Source organism: Schistocerca piceifrons, chromosome 11 (genome assembly GCF_021461385.2).
Source record: "Schistocerca piceifrons isolate TAMUIC-IGC-003096 chromosome 11, iqSchPice1.1, whole genome shotgun sequence".
Classification (NCBI taxonomy): domain Eukaryota; kingdom Metazoa; phylum Arthropoda; class Insecta; order Orthoptera; family Acrididae; genus Schistocerca; species Schistocerca piceifrons.
In genome coordinates, this window is record NC_060148.1 from 160,490,839 (window position 1) to 160,516,902 (window position 26,064).

Here is a 26,064-nt window from a genome sequence, read left to right on the forward strand (position 1 = left end):
TGATATATCTTTCTTGTTCTTTATAGCCTTGTACGTAAAGTGCTGTCTGTGGATTCTGTAAGTAGATTGATCCCTTTCAAGGTGAAAGAGGAGTTGTGGTTTGTGTAATTTGCGTGGCCCTGAAATAGTATTATTTTTGTGGCGGTGTTCGTAGCGACAAACAATTCGCTGTAGAACGGCTTACGAAGTCACCGCCACACTTTTAATAGCAGGCCGACCGGTCCGCTGGAACAGTGAACAGAAAGATGAAAACCCAAACACTCTGATTAAATAAAAGTCGGTACTTATCTTTATTAACGAAGATACAGAACACAGTAGCGAACGCCGTGTCTACAGAGATCTGTCTAGTTCGAGTCGGAGCGGCTAGGTCGGTGTCGGCTGACGACAAACAACAACTCTGCTGCGATGAACACACAACTGACTAGCAAGTACACAATTCGGTGGCGAGTATACAACTGAGCGGCGAATACAGAACTGTCCTAGCGCTCGCGACTCCAGCGCTTAAGAAACCAGAAGCCAGCGGTGGCGCGCGCAGACTTGCGGCGATTTGCTGTCTCGCTGGCGCTGCTTATGCGGACGGCGTCCGGACTTTGATGCTGCGGGCTCGGGTGGCAGTACTGGTTAGGATACAACAATTATGGTAGACAAATACGAGCAGTTTTTCAGCAAATGGATAATGGAACAGAAATATGGATCCTTTCTGTAGTCTTGACCGATGTTGAGCCAGAGCCTGAAAAATTATTCTGCGTTAATACTTGTCCTAGAAAAGCGACGTTTATTTGTTTTGCTGATGCTGTGAGCATTACAGCTTACTGTTTTCGCTGGTGCGAGATGCACTGCAGCCTATATGTGTTGAACTGAAGAAATGTCCCTCTTGAAGGTAGAGGAAGATTAAATAATTTTGATTATGGGACCGAAGGAAAGCTTGGTTTAATGTAATAAGGATGAAGCAAAACATTTGTCATTTAAACTACAGGAGGATTCGGATCTTTTGTGTCTGTTGTAAGTTCAATACCTTAAGATGAAACTGTTTTGCAGAATAGAGGAGACCACAATTTTGCCATTCATGAGAAATGAATCCAGAATAACCATCACAGGCGAAATAACTGAGTTGGAAGCGAAAGGTAACTTAAAGAAGGAACGAAATTGGAGCAAATATATATATCACCGGTTGCCATATGACGATTAAACGATTATAATTAATGTTAGTCTGGTTGGGAATTTGGTAAGCTACACATGATACCTGGTGAAACAGTTGCTCAGTAATGCAAGGTTAACTTCCCCAGACAGCGCACAGCTTCTAACCCGCTTTTATTGTCTATCAGCACCGCTTTTATAACAAATTAAAGCAACAACATTACAAGCCTTGGACCTGCAGGTGAGGAAAACATTGTTTGTCTCAGGTGATAGACACAAGGGAAACATGCGAAATCTTATAACAATGGAAGCTGTGCCCATATCCTACATTATTCATTACAAATGCGGGCACAATCATGCACCATCATGGATTTCCAGCGAATTTATACTTAGGACTACAGCCATACATCCAATGCTCTCTCATAGGAGTGGGGAAAGCCACTTATCACACTTGGGAATCTTTAAATTTCTCACAAAATTTTGAATTCACCACCAATATTTGAATTCCTGCCACTTTATACATATGACAATTGACTGGAAGATTAGATACCCAGGAAGCAAATAGACGAAGGTTAACCAATCTGTAAATCTGTTTGTGTGTTCTTTAGGAATGTGAAATCGGAACTAACTTTTTTAATATCCATGTGTAGAATGAACAACTTTATGGAGAAATATTCTAAATTAAATAAAGGCAATTACAATATGTTATGTGAATCTGGAGGAGGCAAAAATTCTACTCTTGCAGCGAAGAGAACGGTATATAACATTCTGGAGGAGGTATTTTTGAGTAGATAGCAAATCACTATCAGTGGTATTACTAACTACATATTAAAAAAGTTCTGACAACATTTCTTGATTTCATTTTTCTAAATAGGTAAAGAAGATACATATTAGGTGAGAGTAAGTTAATGATACAATGAAGAAGGATGATATTTATAGTAATGGAGGATGGTCTTTAATGGGATCCAAAGAAAGGAGGCTCTGTGATAGGCCAAAATGGAGCGATCACTTTGCCAGAGATGACAATAATCACGAAAATAATTTTATACTTCCATCTCCCATAGTCATCAATAGTAAATACAATTTTTTCAGGTGATATTGTTGTGGTATAGATGTGTTTGGTGTTACAAAGAAAAAGGAACAGATTCTGATGGTGACACAAGAGAGACAGAGTAAATGGGGAATCCCTGGTGGACTTTCACGACCAGAGGCTGAGAAGCTGACCACAATGAGGAGCAGCGATAATAATCAGGAAAAGTCAAAACTATTGTTGAAAAGGGGAAAAACTGCACAACCTTCTTTGTTTGTAAATGGTTCCGTAATTCTCTCTAAATTGTAGCAGTTGGTACAGATGTGAATTATTACTACTGAATGGAAACATATTTGTATTTTTGATAGTGAATCTGATCTGAAAGAAGGTTCTGATACCTAAAAGATTTAGAGTCTTGAAGTTTCTTTGATCAGATAAAGTCAGTGACAAAATACTTGTCCGTGACATCTAGTTTTCCAGTTCACATAGTACTAACATAGGAATATTCAAAGTATAATTCTATTAGATTAAAGTAACCACTCGTTTAACTAGTTGATGTGATGGAAATTCATCCTCTAGAAGTATCTGGCTTCTTAAGGACACGGAACCATTAAACACATGAGAGTAGCGATTTTTATTCCTTTTGTATTCAAACTAAAATTGGGTTTCCAAAATATTTGCATCTGAACGCTCATGGGAGATGTTTTAGCGATAGGCGTCAATGCCTGAGGAGGCAGAGTTTGGATAAATATTTTTAATGGCCAGTGACAAAGTGTTGGTAGTTAGGACTTCTTTTAAATTTTCTCAGTAATATAGATCTGGTGAAAATCGTCTTCATTAGTATAAAATGAAAAGTAGAATAACAATCTGCATTGATTAGTTATGACATAAGAGGTGTACATGTCTGGTTTTTCACTTTTTCACAGTTTACATTTGAATAAATGTCATTGATTTTCTTGTAATTACTCGTACATTCCAGAAGCAAGAAAGAAGAAAAAGAGATAAAGTTAGTACACATACAAAAGAAGTACACAATCAAAAAATTAATCTATTGGGAAAACCCGGCTTAACGGAAAGGAATGGCCATAGGTGATATCTCTGACCATTGAGCAGGGTATGTCTTTGCTTTCCAACTGTGTATATGTAAGAAAGCAACGAGTGGTACTAAAACCTGTCAAGATTTGGCACATAAATAAACTTACGAAATAGCAAAAAGAACTCTTGACAGACGCTGTTGAGAGATTCAAGAAGTTCATCACTAAAGAAAAGGCTGGATAATTCATATGATTTCACACGTTTTTCTGAGCTAAGAAAGATCACAGAATTTCAGTGGAAATTTAATCGAGCCTAAAGCTCACAGCCAGCCATCACAAACATTGAATGATCCTGAATATTAAAATTTATAATGAATGAAACGCACCAGTTTGCTTTTGTTCTACAATATTACTTTTATTGTTAACCATTTTTCGGCTTACAAGGCCATCTTCAGACATTTACTGAGTATTATCATCAAAGAAGTGAAATGTTAACAGACAACATTGGAAGAGAAGTAACACATATAGACTGATATAGAAACATACAGTAAGTAACATCTTTGCAATGAAAAAGTAAAAACTGAACTGTACATGAATAACAATGGAGTAGAGAGGAAAACCTTAAGCACAAAATAGGAACAGCATGCCTACATAACAGTTTCTATTAACAAAAAAAAACTAATAAAACAAAATAAAATTAGTACTAGACAAGGCTTCATCATGAGGTATAAAACATGGACAGCGCTACACAGCAAATTAAAAGAAGAGACAGTTATCAATGTATATACAGAATACATAAGGAACTTAAGCAATATCAATAAGATAAACAGAAATAAATAAATGCAGGAAAATGGAGGTGTTTGAGGGAGCCTACAGTCTAAGAGTGTGGTGGTACTGCATTTTAACATTAACATTAAAATCAAAGCAATGGCTCTGTAACAGTTTTCATTAAATAAATGAGCAAAGTAAATATGAGCAGTATTTGATGAGACAACTACAATGAGTGTTAAACGTGGAAAGTAATACAACTACCAGTTAAAAGAAAGCCTTAACTATTGAAACTACAGTCTATGTGGGATACAAAGGCAACTTCAACAAAATAAAACAACTTAATGAATACAGGAAAATGGGAATATGTAGGAAGAGAGAGTGTGGGAAGTAATGAACAACAAAGATGATTATATGAAGTTTAGGAGAGGGGAAGTGTTGAGCTGTGTCTGGTCATTTAGGATGAGATCTGGACTGTGAGCAAGATGTTTGTTAATTTCCAGGGCTTCGAGCAGGTTGAGGTTATGGCTTTTGTTTGGTAAGTGAAGTACATGGGACACTGGCTGGTAGTTGTGACCCTCACTCAGTACATGCTCAGCAAATGCAGAGTCTGAATTCTGCAACCTCCAGCTGCATTCATGTTCAGCCAGCCTAGTTGATATGTCTCTGCCTGACTGACCAATATAAAATTTGTCACATCAGAACAGGTGATTTTGTATACCCCACTGTTGGCTAATAAATGGTTCTTGTCTTTGCTATTGAAAACACACTGGGCTGCCGTGTTCCTGACATACTAGGAAACCCTATACTTTTCGTTTATTGTAATGTTGTTCTACCCAGAACCGACGGAAGATTCTGTTAATATGATAAAATATGCCACAACCGCACAATTATCCGTCTTTTATAGTAGATTACTGAGACAAAAAGCAAAGTCTACACAACGCATTTGGTTTAAGAAACAGTGTTTGCAACGCAAAATTAAGCAAAATACGTCTACATAAAGTCAAGAGGAACATCCGCCGCTGCAAACTAAGCCGTTGACGTAGCAAGATACACGTGGATAAAGGAAGAAATGAAGAAATGTTATCGTGTTCGTGACAACATGTGTACACATCTAAAAGTGGTACATATAGCAATTACATCTGAGTTACACCCCTGTGAGTTCGACGTTTTCGATCGAGAAGTTCGTCAAAGTGTATGTGATCTTATTCACGATGTATTTTTGCGGCAGAACAAGAAATTATCTATGATTAGGAAGGTGAGTGTACCTCTAACCTCAAACTGTAAACAAAAGTTTTCGCAACGCGTAATTAACTTATCGAACTTGGTTCTGTCTCCAAACTAACAAAGAGTGCTTGAGAAAGGTTTTTAACTTGCTCCTCCCCACCCTCCATCAGAAAGACAACTGGATGTTATGAAAGTTGATGTTGAATATGCCCTAACGAAACACACCACAGTTGCCAATGCACTAAAGAACGAAACCAAATTCGTGTGTAACATCCCACAGTCTACTGACTTTCACACCCTCAAGTATTTAAAACAGAAATTACAACACCAAGGTATCATTGCCACAAAATCTGATAAAGGCAACAGTATTGTGCTTTTGAACAAATATGATTATATGGATAAGGTTAATGATTTCCTAAATACCACAGGCTTCCAAGTCCTTCCCAAAGACCCTACTAAATTGTTCAAAGAGGATATTAAATATGCAATCAATCCATGCAAAAGCATTTTCTCTGATTTTGAAGCAAAATTATTAACTAATATGAACCCAGTGCCTCCTAGAATGTATGGGCTTCCTAAACTGCATAAACAAGATGTTCCTATTCGTCCAATTGTATCATCGTTCACTGCTCCATCTTACAAACTAGCCAGTAAACTGGATGTCCTAATCAAGAGCAAGACTAAATTTAAACCAAATCATGGTATTTCAAACTCTGTGGACCTAGTAAACAAGTTAAAAGGTATACCTATCTCACCCAGTAATAAATTAGTATCCTTTAATGTCAGCAATTTGTTTTCTAACATACCAGTAGTAGACTGCATTGATATTCTGAGAGAGCTGATGCACAATTCCAATGTCAATCCTGTAGAATTGAATGACTTGAGACTGGCCACACAGACATGCCTCACACAGAACCATTTCCAGTTCCAAGGGACTCTTTATAAACAATTAGATGGCTTAGCTATGGGTTCCCCTCTTAGTCCACTGTTGGCTGAAATATTTATGGACCATTTTGAACAAAATTTTCTAAAAACAGAACCTTTGAGTGTAAACATCAAATACTGGTTTAGATATGTAGATGATGTCCTGTGTATGGTGACTGTTACTAGAAGACAGCTCAACACATTCTTGAAAAACCTAAACAGTCAACATAAAAATATCCAGTTCACTATGAAGATTGGCAAAAAATCCATAAACTTTTTAGATCTCACCATTGACATCAGAACACAAACACATTGTTTCAAAATTTACAGAAAAACAACAACTACAGACACAGTAATACCTTCTTGCTCACAACACCCCATAGCTCACAAACATGCAGGTTTTCACTCAATGGTACACCGTCTCATATCTATCCCCATGTCCAGAGATGATTTTAAAGCAGGGTTGGATACAATAAAATTTATTGCCACAGCCAATGGCTACAATCCAGTTCTTATTGACCACATCTTGCACAGGAAACAAAAACGAAAAATTATACCCCTCCTCTATGTCCCACCTGCTTCCCCATCCACTGTCTGTAAGAAATGGTGTACACTACCATTTCTAGGTCAGGTATCACAGATTGTAGCCAAAGCACTGAAATCCTGCAAGTATAAGATTTCCTAGCAAAGACAAGATCCAGTTATTAGCCAAAAGTGGGGTATACAAAATCACCTGTTCTGATGTGACAAATTTTACATTGGTCAGTCAGGCAGAGACATATCAACTAGGCTGGCTGAACATGAACGCAGCTGGAGGTTACAGAATTCAGACTCTGCATTTGCTGAGCATGTACTGAGTGAGGGTCACAACTACCAGCCAGTGTCCCATGTACTTCACTTAGCAAACAAAGGCCATAACCTCAACCTGCTCGGAGCCCTGGAAATTAACAAACATCTTGCTCACAGTCCAGATCTCATCCTAAATGACCAGACACAGCTCAACACTTCCCCTCTCCTAAACTTCATATAATCATCTTTGTTGTTCATTACTTCCCACAAGTGATTTCCCTAAATCACTCCAGGCAAATGCCGGGATGGTTCCTTTGAAAGGGCACGGCCGACTTCCTCCTCCGTCCTTCCCTAATCCGGTGAGACTGATGACCTCGCAGTTTGGTCTCTTCCCCCAAAACAACCCCCCCCCCCCCAACTTCCCACAATCTCTCTTCCTACATATTCCCATTTTCCTGTATTCATTAGGTTGTTTGTTTCTACAAATATGCTTCTTACTGACTTTGTGAAGAAAATTGTTGATGATTGTGCTAATGTTAAAGAGAGGAGGGACTTACAAGTTTTAAGTTAAAAAATACTGGGAATGTAGCTGTAATTACATTATTATCGATAAAAATGGAGATCCCATTTTAAAATGTTTAGGTCATGGGATTGAGAGAACCTACATTTATCTCTCTTTCAAAGTCCTATTACAGAACTAACTTGATCTAGAAGGTGCTAAAATAAATGAGGTTTTAGGTGTGTGTTTGAGGGGGGGGGGGGGGTGATAATTCGTGTAGTTGACTAACGCCCAACATGGTATGCTGCAAATTTATGATGAACCTCACAGATAAGAAGATGGAGGGGAAGCTTGTCGTGGTTAGTGTTCAATACATGGTGTTACAAGACTCTTATGCAAACAGAACAATACGTAATTCATTACATATCTTTACAAAGTATATACTGCCATACCTAAATATCACTGTGCAAAACCAAGAGACTTGTTGTTGCTTACACATCATTAGTGTATTTTACGAGGAGGTTATTCTGTGCTGGGTGGTTCCTGTAACAGATAACAGCCACAATTGTGCTCTTCTATAACTATCTCGGTTGATCTGTGGAGTGAGAAGTTTTGAAGAGGTTTGGATGTTCATGAAATGATATTTCTGTGTGTTTAGATACTTAGAGCAGAGGGTGGAGGGGTTTGAAGAAGGAAAAAGAGACATAGAGACAGATATTTGTTATTTTTCATAAAACTGTGTGGGTCAATAAATTTAATCCATTAATCTGTAAGACGTGAATATTTATCTTTTATTGCATGCATTTTTAAGTGTTAGCATATAGGAATATTTTTTCTGTTACGTTCATAATAATGGCGTCTCATCTCTCTCAAAAGTCCGCGCCCAGTAGCTGAATGGTCAGCGCGACAAACTGTCAATCCTAGGGGCCCGGGTTCGATTCCCTGTTGGGTCGGAGATTTTCTCCACTCAGGGACTGGGTGTTGTGTTGTCCTAATTATCATCATTTCATCCCCATCAGCGCGCAAGTCGCCGAAGTGGCGTCAAATCGAAAGACTTGCACCAGGCGGGCGGTCTACCCGACGGGAGGCCCTCTTCACACGCCATTATTATTATCTCTCTTAAACAAGAACATGTGAAATTTCTGGTGATAAGTGATCAACACATGATGTTTTAAGTAACCTGTGCAACAGTACAAGTATGTAATTCATTACAGCTCTTAGTAAAGCATTTGCTACCATATATAAATTTCATAGTTCAATGCCAACAGACTGATGCTGCTGATACATCACAAACACAGGAGGAAGTTAAGTCCGTTCTGGGTTACGTCTGCAACAGACTATGGACCTATCTGTGCACTACTTCAGGTATCTTGGTTGATGAGTGAGGAGATTTAGTTCCTAATGAAATGAAATTTATTGCAACTGCACACGTTTCATGGAGGGGATATATGCAAAGAGAAGGTGAGAAATAGAGACAGATTTTATTTCATAAAATTATTTTAGCTCATAAAGCATCTCCTTCATGCTGTAAGATGTGAATATTTATGATTAATAGCACACGTTTTCTTATAGGCTACGGGGTACAGCCTTTGTCTAAACAGATGAGTACTGCTTGACCTCTCCTTTTTTCTCAATTCTCTGTATTACTGTTTGTACGATATTACAATGCCTGTGTTGTTCAGAAATACGATACAGAGTTCCTCTGGACATGTACGCACGTCCTTAGGAACAGGCACTGCAGCGACTAAAGCAGTTATGAAATACATGAAATTCATTCACATTTGCAAATGTGGGCAACCGTCAGCTGCATACCCGAATGACAACAGGGAAAATTTGTGGCACACCTCGGCTCGAACCCGGATTTCCCGCTTATCGCAAGCAGTCGCCTGACCATTAGGCTACGCAACCACGAGTCACGGCCAAACCCAAACCTCCATATGTCATCAACCATGTGTCTACAATCTGCACTCGAATATCCGTTATGTATATTCCCACAGAGAAGAGGCATTTTTAATTTAAAGTTGCTTGCCCTGTTTCAGCCTGTGTTGCTTACGAGTACAATAGAACGTGCAGGCTTGTGGCCATCATCTTCTTGAATCTCCTGCTCGCTCTGATTACGCGCATAAATTATGCCAGAATGTGCCTCGTCTGTCACGTACCACTGCAAATCGTTGTAACGTTACTAGTCATCGTTTGGCACAAATCTCTCCTGTAATTGGAATTTTGCGCTCAAGTAACTTATTACTGTGCTGTAGGAAACCAGATTTTTTTTTTCTGTTTTCGTTATTGCCATTTCAAGTTCATTTTTATTTCCAAGAATTTTGTGATTAATATCCCGTAGGCCTTCGATCTTGAGAAATAAGTAAATATGAAATAAAACATGAAACGCCTAAGCAATTCTGTAAGGTGAGCTTTGAATACAGAATAAGGTAATACGTTAGTTTCCTTTTTTTTTCATTTTTTTTGTAATACATGATAAACGAATGATAATGGTTTATTCTATGACTACTACTATTTGCTGTATGCTTTATTGGATTACATTATTTGTTACTTATCTACCTAAATGTGACTATGTGGTATATAATGGTTACGATGTTTGATAAAGATGTTTGATGGTTTTTCATACTTGTTTACATTTATAATGATGTTTTCCTTTTACTTAAATGCTCTGTTCAACTGTGCTTGGTCTAGTTTCATTTGAGTATTAGGTTTTACCGCAACAGGGTTTGATAACATTTTCACAATGAGGTGCAACTTTTCTTTGTGCTACCATTGGACTGAAATAATTCTCGTTTTTCATTTCCAGGGATCTAATTATATAATGGTTATGTAGTGGCAGCTATTAAGGTCAAGACGTTTGGCGAGACATACTCATATATACTTGTTTCTCAGTTTCTGTGAACGCTCAGTGAGATTTTCTACTTTCATCTTAACGTATCATGGACTAAACACCGGCTAAAAAAATCTTAAAATTCGGCCAATTTTTAAAAGTACTGTACCTTCTGGACAGTGCAAAGTATTCTGAGCATTTTATGTCTGTTGTGTGGGTCCCTTATTAGTTTTGATTAATGTTAATTCCCACTCTTAAAATAGAAACTGCTTAATATTCTTATACATTGGTGTTGACATAGTGTATTCATTTGCCTTTCTATTACGAACCTCATTATGATCATCCGAGTGTTATAGATATTGTACCTTTTCAGCAGCTCACTTTAGACTTCACTTTAGAATATCATATCACCTAACCCAGATATTGTAAGGAGGGAAACCATTTTGTAATGCTCATACGTTTTTATATTTCTGTTGTTGCAAAGTGAAGTGAACTGAGTCTGACCAAACTCAGCTACACTTTAAATAGAAGTTACTTACAGGATCCCTTCACCTATGTCTCATATGTCTTTTCGAAAGTGTGAATGATGAGCAACTCTAGATGTCAGTCGTCGAAACAGTGATTCCTTAAAGTTAATTTTTATCTTTTCGTTTCTCATAAAGTTTCATCTTCTGTGCCCAATTGTTGTAGCGAGGGAAATATGCCGCTACATGAGTTCTGTTGTGGGTGTATCAAAGCTCAAGGGCAGCACTGAGACCTAGAAAAGTTACAGCATAGGTCAGTATTTATTCAATAACTAAGCAGAATGGATAGGGAGAACGCCTCCCATACCTTCCTACACATACTTGTGAGTTCATCTTTTGTAATTTGATTCTGCTAAAGGAAAGATGTCTTACGCCAAGGGTTTTCAGATTAGCTAGTAGCACAGGCCACAAACTCCTCACTGTGACTATGTAAGGATCGCAGCAAGTTAAGAAAAGTCGATGCCATTTGTTTCACAAAGATTCATTTTAATTATTTTTTATGCTTTTGTTATTATAATACATGTTTAGTGGGCTAATGACATAAAGTGAAGAATTTCACTGACGCAAAGCATGTACTCTATAATACCCAACCCACTGACGACTAAACAACGCTGTTCCCCACAGGCCCACGTGCAGCTCTTGTCACAGGAACTGTTCTGTTGTGGAAGTGTGCCACTTCAGAAATAATTTTCAGTAAAATAAGTTATTATTTCGAATGTGGATTCCTCTGCCGCAGTACCAGCTATATTGACTCAAAAGTTGTACAAGGGCTGAGCTACTCCTTTCCAGGCAAGAGTGAAAGGTAGGTAATAAAGTTTACTAGAATGAACAGTGAGCGGTGTGCCACCATCATATCAACTGTGAGAGCTGCGGTTTGTCCATACCTGGTTTAGGCCATCTGCAACAGTCGCTTTCGTGTTTTGTCTCTGTTACGGAGCAGAAGACACAACCTTGATGTTCTTGAGATGGGGAACTCCACCTTATAAAGTGTCCCAATGTAACCTATGTTAGTGCTATAATCACAGACTGTAGTGATAACTCCCAACTGCCTTTGACACAGAATTCTTTGAAAGTAATTATGTCTCAGTGGACCTTCTATTCTATTCTACCTTCAAGGCACATGGCAGGCTTTACATTGCAGAAACTCGTATAGTCCCACGAACACAGGTGACAGGATTTCGTACTGAGGTTTGATGAGTTTTTCCTAAGGATATAAAGTTTCATTGTTAATATCACAATGCTGAAAGCCTTCTACCTTAGTGCCTCTTCCACAAATGATACATATTTGTTCCCCAGAAGTTATTATTTTAGACGAAACTTTAATTTTGGCTGAAGAGAAAACGGTTACTGGTAGTAACGGAAAAAGACAATGGATGTTCAACAACTTGAATTATAACAATATATGTTAAAATCAGGTGATCATACGCTACAAAAAGAAGCTTAACTTCAAGAACCACTGCAGTGGGATACTCATGTACCCCGCGCACATATTTTAACATGAAATGACTACATCAGATACCTCTCTCATGAGCCATGAACTGTAACCAAAGACATAAAACTACACAGATGTACAACTTTACTGCTCCACCTTGCAGAAATTTATACAAATAATAGATGAGTGGCCTACGTAAGTAGCCTATGTAATGCACAGAATTATCTCACCCCTTACAAATGAAACACAATTAATTAATGAAATAATTAATTTAACCTTGTTAAATTGACAACTACCTCATTAACATCAATAAAGGGAGAATTTTAATAACAGGAACAACAGTTATACACAAAACGTAAATGAGTAACATGCATCAGAAATTACTTTTCTACTTTTACATTTTTATCTTCGAGTGGCACTTGTATCATCTTCCAGTAAACTTAGTTCAATCAAGTAATTCCAAATGAATCGAACTGCAGTTCTGCAAAGGACACAATGTACGACGGTAAGTCAAAATTATCCAAATCTTCCTAAAAATAACACTTTCACGGTAGTCTGTGAAATCATACTTACCATTGGTATTACTATGGTGGAATGAAATTCACTTGATCTTTATCGCAACTGAAGTGAGCTGGCAGTGGCAGCGTAAAAATATCCCCTCCATTAGCAACATGTGCAAACGAAGAACAAGGACGAGTGACACGGTTAATTGGTCATAAGGAGTGAAAGGGGCTAAAATTCATGGTAGACTATTAGCACAGTACAGGGACATTACACTGCCAAGGTCAAGTTCTTTCAAGTGGGTCGAGAATTCAAATGTGGCTGGACAAAACTGACTCACAAACAGGAAGCAGGGCGCCTGTCAACGTCCACAGCGGTCGACAAAATGGAGCAAGCTCAGTTGACGGTTTTGACGAATGGGCGGATTACTATCGACAGCATAGCGCCTACACTGAACATCAGTCAAGGTTCTGGTGATACCATCATCCGTTATGAACTTGGCTTCCATAAAATTTGTTTGTCATGGACGCCATGACAACTCACTGAAGAACACAAACCTAGGCGTCTTGAGGTCAGCCAATAAGTACTCGACCATTATAATAGAGAAGGCGAGCCATTTTTGGAAATAATAGTGATGCGTGATGAAACGTGGGCTCATCAGTATGAGCCAGAATCAAAACACCAGAGTGTGGCGTGGAAGCACCCAGAATCACCAGTGAAGAAAAAATTCTAGTCTGCAACATCAGCAAGAAAGGTTATGCAAACCGTGTTTTTCGATGCAAAAGGAATATTACATGGAGAAGGGGAAAACCATCAACATAGTCTATTGTTGTGCATTGTTGACTAAGAAACTTAATCCAGCAATTCGCAATAAAGGATGAGGTCTTTTGTCATGGTACGTTTTACCGTTACGTAGTAGGCCTAACGCCCATCCTCACATGACTCGCCTCACCCTTGACACAATCCAGAAACTGTGTTTCGAGCCGCTGGAACATCCACCTAACAATCAAGATCATTCTCCATCAGACTTTTATTCGTTTGGGCCGCTGATGGACGCTTTGCGAGGTCACCGATTTTCTTGGGACACACGGGTGCCAGAAGTGTCGCATCAGTGGCTTCACAACCAACCGCAAACCAGTGGCTTCTCAACCATCACAAACCTTTTCGGCAGACATACACAAGCTTGTGGACGGCTGGACCAAGCGCATTTCACAGAAAGAAGACTATATTGAAAAATAATGTGTAAATCAAATTCTATTTTTCAAGTAAATGGAGTGTCTCATTAAAAGTCCGAATATTTTTCACTTACCCTAGTGAAACTGTATCCTCGTCATTTATGTTGCAATCTGGACTCCAGTGAGCAACTATGTTGGTCTAAGCACGTATTGACTCATGCTTTAAAATTAAACAGGACCATTAAGACAGAACTGCCAGTCGCTCTGAACTCATTTATGGAACAGTTACGTCAGCTATTATCGTCTGCTGGAAAATTTTTGTTAGTACTTCTAGGTTGGTTACATGACAGAAACGTTGGCTTTACTACAACGGTGTGTGTGTGTGTGTGTGTGTGTGTGTGTGTGTGTGTGTGTTTATGAAATAAACAAGTGTGAAATTAATCGTGTTTTTTTAAATTAATAGCTTGACATTCAGTTACTGTATAATTCCCACACAGTGAACTATGTACTTCCTGTAGCGTATCGACTGTATTCGGTAAAAAAATACGTCAGAGCTGCAACAAAGACAGACGCAGGTGGGCGAGAGCATTATGCATTGCAAAGCAAAACTCCGCCAAGTGGCGTTGTGAAGCAGAGCCATCTGGGCGCGGTATAGCAACCATCGGTTGTGAAAATATACTTGACCTCTTAGCAACAAATAATCCTGAGTTAATAACGAGGATAAAAAGGGATCAGCAAACACATGGTTGTCATAACAAGACTGAATATGGTTACCCCCAAGGGCAGCAATTAAGAGATATATACCAAATAAATTAACAAACGACGGAGCAGATCCTCCTTGGTATACAAATCGGGTCATAGCACTATTGCAGCAACAACGAAACAAACATGCCAAAGTTAAACAGACACAAAATCCCCACTATTGGCGATCTTTTACAGAAGCTCGGAAGTTAGCGCGGACTTCCATGCGAGATATTTATAACGGTTTCCACAACGAAACATTGTCTCGAAACCTGCCATAAAATCCAAAGAGTTTCTGGTCGTACGTGAAGTATGTTGGCGGAAAGAAACAATCAATGCCTTCTCTGCATGATAGCAATGGAGATGCTATCGAAGACAGTGCTGCAAAAACAGCCTTCCGAAATGCGTTCACATAAGGAGAGGAAGTATATATTACAGAATTCGAATCAAGAACAGCGGCCAAAATGAGTAACGTAGAAGTAAATATCCTCGCAGTTGTGAAGCAACTTAAATCACTTAATAAAAGCAAGTCTTCTGGTCCAGACTGTATACCAATTAGGTTCCTTTCAGAGTATTCTGATGCATTAGCTCCATACTTAACAGTCATATACAACCATTTGCTCGACGGAAGATTCGTACCCCAAGACTGTAAAGTTGCACAGGTCACAGCAATATTTAAGAAATGTAGTAAGAGTAAGCCACTAAATTACATGCCCATATCATTAACATCGATATGCAGTAGCATTTTGGAACATACGATATCTGAATGGTGCGAAAATTGGCAGTTAGCCCTAAATAATGGAACGTGTGAAGTCATCCACATTAGTGCTAAAAGGAATTCGTTAAACTTCAGTCACACGATAAATCAGTCAAATCTAAAGGAATACATAGAAAATGTTGTGGGGGAAGGCGAACCAAAGGCTGCGCTTTATTGGCAGGACGCTTAGAAAATGTAACAGATCTACTAAGGAGACTGCTTACACTATGCTTGTCCGTCCTCTTTTAGAAAGTAACTGCGCTGTGTGGGATCCTTACCAGATAGGACTGACAGATTACATCGAGAAAGTTCAAAGAAGGGCAGCACGTTTTGTATTATCGCGAAATATGGGAGAGAGTGTCACTGAAATGATTCAGGATTTGGCCTGGACACCATTAAAGAAAGGCATTTTTCGTTGCGACAGAATCTTCTCACGAAATTCCAATCACCAACTTCCTCCTCTGAATGCGAAAATATTTTTTTGACACCGGCCTACATAGGTAGAAACGATCACCAAGATAAAATAAGGGAAACCAGAGCTCGTACGGAAAGAAATAGATGTTCATTCTTTCCACGCGCTGTACGAGATTGGAATAATAGAAAATTGTGAAGGTGGTTCGATGAACCCTCGCCTAGGCACTTAAATGTGATTCGCACAGTATCCTCGTAGATATGGATGTAGATGTAGAAGCCTTTCCTCACTTGCAACTAAGGAAGAGTCTAGAGCACGTGCCTTAAGCGTTCAATTTCTCAGCCATTCCCATTCACGTACTAAATGATTCTCGTCTCAGTATCACAGCCTAAATCACGACCCTGTGACACCCATAGCGACATCCCAGAGTGCAGTATGGGGTCTGCTGTTCTACCACGAGCCAGGGCAGCCTGCCATAAGTCACAAGGGAGGCGCTCGGGTCGCTGCCAGAGATGTGACTGACAGCAGCATTCGAGTGACGCCCTGCTAGGCCTCGCTCTCTGCGTATTCAGAAGTAATGGACGTCAATTTTTTAAACGAGAGGCAACTGGAGGCCTCCACCAAGCTGCTCCTGATGTACTACGGCCGAGGGCCAGAAGAAAGAAATTAATTGAAAAAATCTACTGTCGTACTGATGTCTCATTTCAACTTGCACGGGAGACAATGTAAGTGTCAGAACACTGATGTTACTTTCTCAGATCAGAGTATGAACCTGCAATCTTTGGTACAGTGATTCAAAAAAAATTATTTTTTTTTTTTGGTCATGGAGAAGAAGTTTGATGGTCATGCATTTTGTAAAGTAGATATTATTGCAAGTAGGGTTTAATTGCTGATTTTTTCCCGCAAGGCTCCAAGGATGTGCAGGCCTTTGTGGGAGACTTTCGAAATCTGGCTCAGATGGAAGTTTGGTCTGATAAGGAATTATTGAGTGTTGCAAAACTGAGACTAACAAGGGAAGCATAAACTTATGTAGGTATACAGAAGCACTTAATAGAGCCTCAACATTCGAAGGATTTAAAGAAAGGTCAATTCAAAGACATACGGAACGAAATAGTGCCAGATACTATAGGGAACAATTAGGGCTGATAACTAAGAAGAATATGGAAACCGTGGAACAATTTGCATATGGGCTAAGGAAAATTAATGGATGTACCTATGAATTGGGATAGAAAGTGAAATTATTTTCCAAGAAACTAAGCACAGAGTGCTCGATGCTTTTTTTAAGAAAGTTGCATACAGAAATATCAAGACATGTGTGGGCTGGGGTCAGACGGATTTGCACACAGCAGTTCAGCTAGCTATAGAATGTGAAGAGAGCGACTTGTTGATTGAAATGTTCAGGGAACAGACAGTGTTGGCAGCTAATATAAAATGTTTCAGGTGTGGGCAAATGGGGCATGTAAGGAGGCAGTGTCACCAGCGTCCAGATGACGTGAATAAAGTAAGAGAAAGTAATAGTTTTAGAAGTAGAGGACCAGGCAGGAATAGCCCCAGGCCCACCTACGATCCATCCCAGTAAGATTGGATACTACGAAATCGTATGCAGAGGGGTAATAGTAGGAAAGACAGGTCGTAGGAAAATGATGGACACAGGGACGCATGTGTTGGTCGATAGTAGTGATCTGGTGAAATGTAAGCAACACAGTACAGACTGAATGGAAAGGGGGGACAAGAAGTGACAGTATTAGAATCGGTGGACACAGACTTCTGCCTGGATACAGTACAGTCAAACAATATGTAGAGATTGTGCTACACATGAGTAAGGGCTATGACCGGATCCTGGAATTTGATTTCTTATATCAGTATTGTGCCAGCTACATAGAGTGGAACTTGATCGAAACATTTTTAGTTAGGAGAAGCCATAGTCAGCGTAGCGATATCGGGACGGAATTCTGTCATCAAAGACAAACCGACTAAACCATAAACGACCAAACTAGAGCTTGATTCAGACGATTGTTTACCTAAGGGTATTGCGAAATCGCTTTGGGTGAGTACAGAATCTAGCTTGCCAGTAGGACTTTTGTGAGTGGTGGAACCCTTAGAAAAATGAAGTATTAGGTCAGGTGTGCTGCTTAGTTAAAAGAAGTATTGTATACATTCAAAAAATAAGGCATGAAGAGAAGTATCTGTTTCTATAGATAATTTTAGCGCAGAGGACATAGGATTAACAAAGAGGTTGCTAATCGCTAGTATGGAGCAAGAAGAATGGGATATGAGGGGTGTCATTGAAACTGCATAATGGAAAAAGTGAAGCACCTAAAGAGCAGCTATGCAGAATAAATGGAAAAATTTCTTTTGGAATTTAAAGATTTATTTTTTCCTAAAGAATAATCATTAGCACTTATGCATATTACACACCACTGCATACCAATTGGAAATAAATCACCTTTCTAGCGCAAATCATTCAGAATACCAAGGTACTTGCAGCCAGTTTTGGAGGAATTTATCCATCAACAGCTGAAAGATGGAATAATTGAAGAAAGTAATTACCAAGGTACATGCAGACAGTTTTGGACAAATTTATCCATCAACAGCTGAAAGATGGAATAATTGAAGAAAGTTATAGTCCATGGGGGTCAGGAACAGTCGTCATGTCAAAAAAATCATTCAATGGGTCGCAGAAACACAGGTTCTCCTTTGATTACAGACACCTAAATGCGAAAACTATAATAGACATCTACGCATTACCAATTATTACAGAACCTTGGATCACTTAGCGCAATGCAAATTTTTTCAACAATGTATTTGAAGAGCGATTTTCACCAGATAGAAGCTGGATCGACATAAATGAGCTTATTCAGCATAGTACCAATTCAGAGGAGTACCATACGGATTAAAAAATGCACCTGCAACATTTCAGAGGTTGTTGGACTGAGTACTCAGGTTTGAAACCATGGCAGTTGTTAGTGTATCTTGATGACACAATCGTCTATGGGAGTCATATGGGACAGCATATGCAGCAATTAAAGGAAGTTTTCCTAAGGTTAAATTTAGCATACTTAACACTGATTACAGCAAAGCGCAACTTTGTGATAGAACAGATAGCATACTTATGTCACATCATAAGTAAAAATGATTTTACGGCATATGTGAATTTCCTGTACCAGAATCTGTAAAGGAGCTGTAATCGTTCTTGGCACTAGCAAACTATTACCGGTGGTTCAGAAAAGGGTTTGTGGATACTACCATACCACTGACACAGTTCAGTTGTTGAAAACGGGTACTAAATTTTTGTGGTCAGAAGAGTGCCAGCGTGCTTTGGATGAGTTAAAAGAAGCTTTAACATCGAGTCCGATATTGGTATTTCCGGATTTTAATAGAGAATTTCTTTTATCATGTGATGCATGAAACCATACACTAGACTGTGTATTGTAAAAGAGGTAGAAGTCGTTTAGACATTTGGTTAGATTAGAACTTGTTCCATAGATCATGAATACGACACTTCGTAATGATGTGAAACGTATCAGGTTAATAAAAGGTGTCTATCCAAGATATTAAATTACACAAAATATTACATGACACTAAATTTTTTTTTTGGGTAGGGGGTGGGAAAATTACTGACTTAGTATATCCAAAAATTCATCTAATGAGAAGGAGTTACCATTAAGAAATTCTTTTAATTTCCTTTTAAATGCTATATGGCTATCTGTCAGAGTTTGATGCTAATAGGTAGGTGACCAAAGACTTTTGTGGCAGCATAATTTATCACCTTCTGAGCCAAAGTTAGATTTAAGCTTGAGTAGTGAAGATGATCCTTTCTCCTAGTTTTGTAGCCATGTACACTGCTATTACTTTTGAATTCGTTCAGATTGTTAATAACAAATTTCGTAAGTAATGTATATATTGTGAGGCTACTGTGAAGATCCCTAGCTATTTAAATAAGTGTCTGCAGGATGATCTTGGATGAGCTCCAGAACTTATTCTGATTACACGCTTTTGTGCAATGAACACTCTTTTACTCACTGATGAGTTACCCCAGAATATGATGCCATACGAAAGCAGAGAATGAAAATAGGCGTGGTAAGCTAATTTACTGAGATGCATATTGCCAAAATTTGCAGTGATCCTAATAGCATAAGTGGCTGAGCTCAAACGTCTCAGCAGAGCTTCAGTGTGTTTTTTCCAGTTCAACCGTTCATCAATGCATATACCTAGAAATTTTGAATATTCTATCTTAGCTACCGATTTCTGATCGAAGTCTATATTTATTAATGGTATCTTTCCATTTACTGTGTGGAACTATATATACCATGTTTTGTCAAATTTTAATGAGAGCCCATTTGCAGAGAACCACTTAATGATTTTCTGAAAATCATCGTTTACAATTTCATCAGTTAATTCTTGTCTGTTGGGGGTGATAGCTATACTTGTATCATCAGCAAAAAGTACCAGCTTTGCATCTTCGTGAATATAGAATGGCAAGTCATTAATATATATTAAGAACAGCAGAGGACCCAAGACCGAACCTTGTGCCACCCCATTCTTGATTGTTCCCCAGTTTGGGATATCGCCAGTTTTTTGCATATTATGTGAACTGCTTATTTCAACTTTCTGCACTCTTCCAGTTAGGTATGATTTAAACCATTTGAGCGCTGTCCCATTCATACCACAGTACTTGAGCTCATCTAGGAGTATACAATCAAAAGCCTTTGAGAGATCACAAAAAATCCCAACGGGTGACTTCAGCATTTAATATTTCATTAGTGAAAGTATATATAGCATTTTCCGTCGAAAAACCTTTCTGGAAACCAAACTGACATTTTGTTAAAACTTTATTTTTACAAAGCTGTGAAGCTACTGTACAATACATTATTTTTCCAAGAATTTTGGATAAGGCAGTCACAAGGGACAATGGGCGGTAGTTGTTGACATCAGACGTATCCCCTTTTTTATGCAGTGGTTTAACAATGGCATACTTCAGCCTATCTGGGAAAATACCGCGCTTCAGAGAGCTATTACGTATTTGGCTAAGAATCCCACTTACCTCTTGGGAACAAGCTTTTATTATCCTGCTGGAAATGCCATCAATTCCATGTGAGCTTTTATTCTTGAGAGAGTTTATTATCTTATTGATTTCAGTAGGAGAGGTGGGTGGAATTTCAATTGTATCAAATTGTGTGGGTAAGGCCTCTTCCTTTAACTGTCTTGCTTCTTCTAATAAACATTTAGATCCTATTTTCTCTACAACATTTAAAAAATGATTATTCAAAAGGTTTTCGAATTCCAGTTTGTTGTTTGTCAAGTTTCCATTCGCTTTGATGGTAATGTCATAATCTTGTACTCTTGGTTGCCCTGTCTCTCTTGCAATAATATTCCAAATTGTTTTGATTTTGCTGTCAGAGGTATTAATCTCAGATATGATGCACATACTTCTGGACTTTGTAATAGCCTTTCTTAATGTAGCACAGTAGTTTTTATAATTTTGGCTGTTTCTGTTTCATTACTCTTTCTTGTTGTTAGATACAGTTCCCTTTTGTGCTTATGAGATATTTTTATTCCTTTAGTAAGCAAAGGTTTTTTGCAAGGTTTCTTATAATTAGATTTAACTATTTTCTTGGGGAAACAGTTTTCAAATTATGTATCATGAAAGTTATATTTTAAGTTAGCATCGGGTTCCTTGTACACTTCATCCCTGTCTAACTGCTGAAGATCTTCCCTGAAATTTCTAATTGTTGAGTCATTAATTGTATGCACAACTTTGGAGGGTAGTTTTGAATTACTGAATGAAGCTACGTCATATACTGTAACTAGCTAGTAGCCTATGCATCAGGGCAACTAAATTCTCTGGAAAGAAATTATTCCACAACATAGAAAGACATGTTAAGATTTATTTAAGGAACAACACATTTCAAACGTTATCTGTACCGTACAAAGGTTAGAGTTGTAACAGATTATGCGGCATTAAAATGGTTGTTGGGATTAAAGAATACTTCCAATAGGTTGTCACATTGGGCAGTAAGACTAAGTGAAATTGATTTTTAAGTTATGCATAAATCTGGGAAGAATCACAGAAATATGGGCAGGTTAAGTAGAAAAGTAGCAGTATTACATGTTGGGGGTAATAAGCATAAGAATGACAAGCTGCACAAAAAGTAGATGAAGCATTAAGCAGTATTTTAAGCAGTCATAGTTTTGTATGGAGGATGGGTTGGTATATAAAGAAACCAAGTTGGGGCCGCAGGTGAAGCTAAGGAATAGCGTGCTACAACAAGCTCAAAATCACATATTAGTGGGTCATGGAGGTTGCAGATCTACCAACAGAAGAGTAGTGAAAAGGTATTGATAGAGGAACAGGCAGACAGACGTAAAGCAGTATGCGTGGAACTGCATACAGTGCACACAGAGAGCGGATTTGTGTCCAATGAGAGTACCATTGCAGGGTTACCTGAAACATAAGGCTTTTCTGGGGATTGATGTTTAGGTCCATTCAAAAAAAAAAAACACCTGCAGGGAATAAGTACATACTCACAATCATAAATCATTTTTCATGATACTTAGAAATTGTCACAATGCCAAACTAACAGGCAGAAACAGTGGCACAAGCTCTTTTGAATAATTGGATACTGATTTTGTATTGCCTGAAACAATAACGATAGACCAGGGAACGAATTCCATGTCAGATCTATTCAAGAACTTGTGTACGTTATTGAATGTGAAGAAGTTAAGAATGAGCTCTCTCCATCGACAAGCCAATGGAAGAAGTGAAAGAGTGCACAGGACGATCAGGGACATGCTTGGATACTGCAATGGCTCACATCAAACCAACCAGGATGTCTATTTGAACTATATCATCTCCACCTTCGACTTAAAGCAGCATACAAATCCAGGATTATGGCTATATGAAATAGCAAATTCCTTATGAGACTCTCTAGTCTTCCCTTTCGTCACTTTCAATATGTCAAATGGTGATGTCGTTTTACGACCATATTGAAAGTTAAGAACGGGAAGACTAGAGAGCCTGTTAAGGAATTTGCCAGAGTGATTAGGGAAATTTGGAATACAGAACAGAATGCAAATACATGAGCACTGGAGAAACAGGAAGAAGCAGTGTACCATACAGTAAGAATGCCACAGTATAAGGTTGATCAGTGGCGATGCTGCCAACTTTGTGTACGCCTAAGGGAAAGATAAAAAAAGTTTTTTGAGAAGTATGAGGGGCCATACCAAGTGGTAGACACTACGTCACCAGTAAATGTCAAGATTAAATTGTCGAGGAGACCGATAATTGTGCGTGTAGGGCGGTTGAAAGCTTTTCAAGGGAGTACAGAAGTAATTCCAGGGATAGGAATGTGAACCAGAAAGGGAGAGTGAGACGAAAGGTATTAGAAGAGGAAAAAAGAAGTTGTGAAAGAAACAGTAATGAGGAACCCATATGGATTAAGGCCTAGGAAACGGACATTAATATTGTTTTTAGTTATGTTTACATTTAGTGCGTTTAGTGTAAGCTGCTGTGGGGCAGCAAAGAACTAAAGGGGGGGGGGGGGTAGTAATAGGTACTCCTGCTGACAGGTGAGGTTTAGAGAAGGACGTATTGAATAACATACGAGTACTACAACTCACCTGAGAAGTAAAGCGGCGAGCTGCAGAAGAGGCACTTGATCAGAATACCAGGGAACTACAAACTGAAGTGGAAGTCTTAAATAGGGAAGTAGTAATGACAAAGTGGTTGCAGTTCGTGTATGCTAGTGTTTGTGAAGCACGAGGGAAAGTGAGAGAACTATAGGAGGCTATGTAGCAGGCTGTAAGGGATCAGTTAGGTGCAAATTCGCTGTCGGCAGAGCAGTATTTAAAGGGTCTAATTAAAGTACAGAAGGAATTACCACCGGAGTTTCTACTGCTTTCCTGACGACCGCAGACTGTGTGGTACTGGTGTGCAACACTCGCACGTCTCTCGCGGTTGGCTTACGTATTGTGCGCAGCCGATCTTCTTCTCAAGGCAGACGGATGCGTCGATCTCCACAATGCTTCTTCTCCGAAGATTTCGTACTGGTTGGGGGAATTATACTGAACTACTTCTCTACTTTGGAAATGGTCTCTTACTCTCAGAATACTTTCATATTATCTTGTCTGTATTTTCCTCTTCGCAATATAATAAATACACAAGTTTCACATTCTTTTCCATTTCTCGCAAATTAACCCTGTCCGGAAAACATTAGTACTTATTATATAACACTACAGACTCTTTTGGTTTTAATAACCTCTTTTAAAACAGCTCTTGCTTCTAGTATGTCAAACAACAGAGTATCTAGAGTCTCTAGATAAAAATATATTTCATTTGTTCCAAACAGTCACTACTATTTCACTGTCAAAGAGTGTCCCTTGATTACTCCTTGGACCGGACATACGGCTTCCAAGGTGTACGCGGTCCCCACTTGTCAGGGCCGCTCGTCTGACGCCGCTCCAGGCTTCTCGTGACAGCTGTCCTACCTGCACACACAAATACGTGTGGCGCAGTAAAAAGGCTCTCCCACCTTCGTCGTTAAAATACCGGGTGTTCGAAATGGTGGACAGCCAATGTTTCTAGAATTTACCCCGAAATTCTCGAAGCACTATATATCCCTCCCTTTAGATTGAACGCGCAACATTTTACACATATGCATTCTATATATTAATATTACACAAGATGATACCACAATTACAAACCGTGAACCTTTCAATCCAGGTTGGAGTTATCTCTGTTTTTTGTTCCTCTTCCAATCGTATATTCCAGGTGCACATGATTCATGAACATTCTTTTGCTTTATTCTTACTTCCCGTTCTACTCTTTTTTCTAAGTATGTACTTAATTATAACTTATTGTAATCTGGAGAAACTCTGGGTAGAATAAAAGTGTTCTCTTCCTAGATATTTGTAAACCTGACAAGGCTAGTGGAATAGAGAATTCAAACTTACCACAATAATCTCTGTAAACGTGTGACTTCTGTCACGATACTGCCCCTTTTTCCCTTTTGGAACAGTACCAATATCTCACATGAGTTGATCCTAGGAGTACCCTTTCTACTTCCGTTTGGGTAGGTACACCCCTTTTTAATTCCTAATCTATGGTACACAGGTCATCCCCATCTTGGTGCCCCTGCTGCACAGTATAGGTCAGCCTCTCTTGGGTCTGCCTATCTGCACCTTACGATCCAATAAATGCTGGCTGCGCCCTCCTTCTCCTTCCTGATTAGGCCTCCTGGTTCATTGCCCTAGCATACATCTTTATGTATACTATTCTTAAATATTCTCTGGTCAGATTACCAATCTACTTTACACCCATATTCCATTTTCTAATGCATCATCTTACACCCTAGAGTCCTCTTTCAATCCTCACTTTTACTATATAAATAGAGATCATGCACACACCTAGTAGGTGCTATGTCTATGTGTATTTACTAACTTTCCTCCAATGGCACATGTAAATATATGTTAGAGCTACAAAATTAACGATGCAATACCATGACATATCAACAATATAATATGAGCATCGATTCAGATGGACATATATCTATATTCCTCTACATCTCTTGGCGGGTCTGCCATCGCTTTTAGCTTTCTAATTCGTAATTTTCATGTTTGTGTCTAAGTTTAATTTTGTGTGTATGTCGATATGTTTTCATGCAGCCTGGTTCTTTGGCCTACTTATTTTAAATAAGTTGAAGGTTATAGGAAACCACAGAAACTAAGAAGGACTTCAGCAATAGAAGTGTATGCATATGGAAAGAGGGAAAGATGGACCGGTACTCAGAAGATAAGTAAGAAAAGGAGAAGTAGAAACGATTGCTAAGATCGAAGAAGAGAAAGAAGATATCCCTAAAGACAGGAAACCCTTCCCACCGCCCTTCCCCAGGATCCCCATTTCACCGATACTTAAGTGAGGAGCCGGAGAGTGTATGATGTTAAATGTCACCTAAAGAATGGACATTCTCACCTTCACCTTTGAAGTCCACGAAGAAAGATCTTAGCAACTCCTATGGAATAGCAAATGGTGAAGAATCAGTCACACTTGTCTGCGAGGGTTGTGTGAAAGGTGTGGTGTGCGTGTGTAGCGTTAACGTTGTGTACCTACACTAACAACCCCCTTTCAAAATTGGTACAATCCCTCCCCATTCATATGCTATCTCACCAAAAGGTATAAAATACTCTATAAAAATAGAAAATTATACACTAAAGTCAAATAGTTATTTTACCAGTTAGTCACTTCACATTATATCTTATACACACATAAGATACCCTGTTCGCTTT

The 26,064-nt window shown here is 38.8% G+C and overlaps 1 protein-coding gene across 2 annotated transcripts in view; it reads right to left on the bottom strand.

Annotated features, from left to right (window-relative positions):
• Window positions 1-7,891: 7,891 nt before the first annotated feature.
• Window positions 7,892-26,064, bottom strand: part of LOC124720161 (zinc finger protein 729-like) — a 158,242-nt gene continuing 140,069 nt past the window's right edge. Inside the window, exon 5 of one of the 2 annotated variants that reach the window (XM_047245476.1) lies at window positions 7,892-7,951. In XM_047245476.1, coding sequence (XP_047101432.1) covers window positions 7,900-7,951 — 52 coding nt within the window. In that variant the 3' untranslated portion in view covers window positions 7,892-7,899. Of the gene's footprint in view, window positions 7,952-24,214; window positions 24,268-26,064 lie in introns of those variants that run through there. The other variant, XM_047245477.1, reaches the window with a different exon arrangement.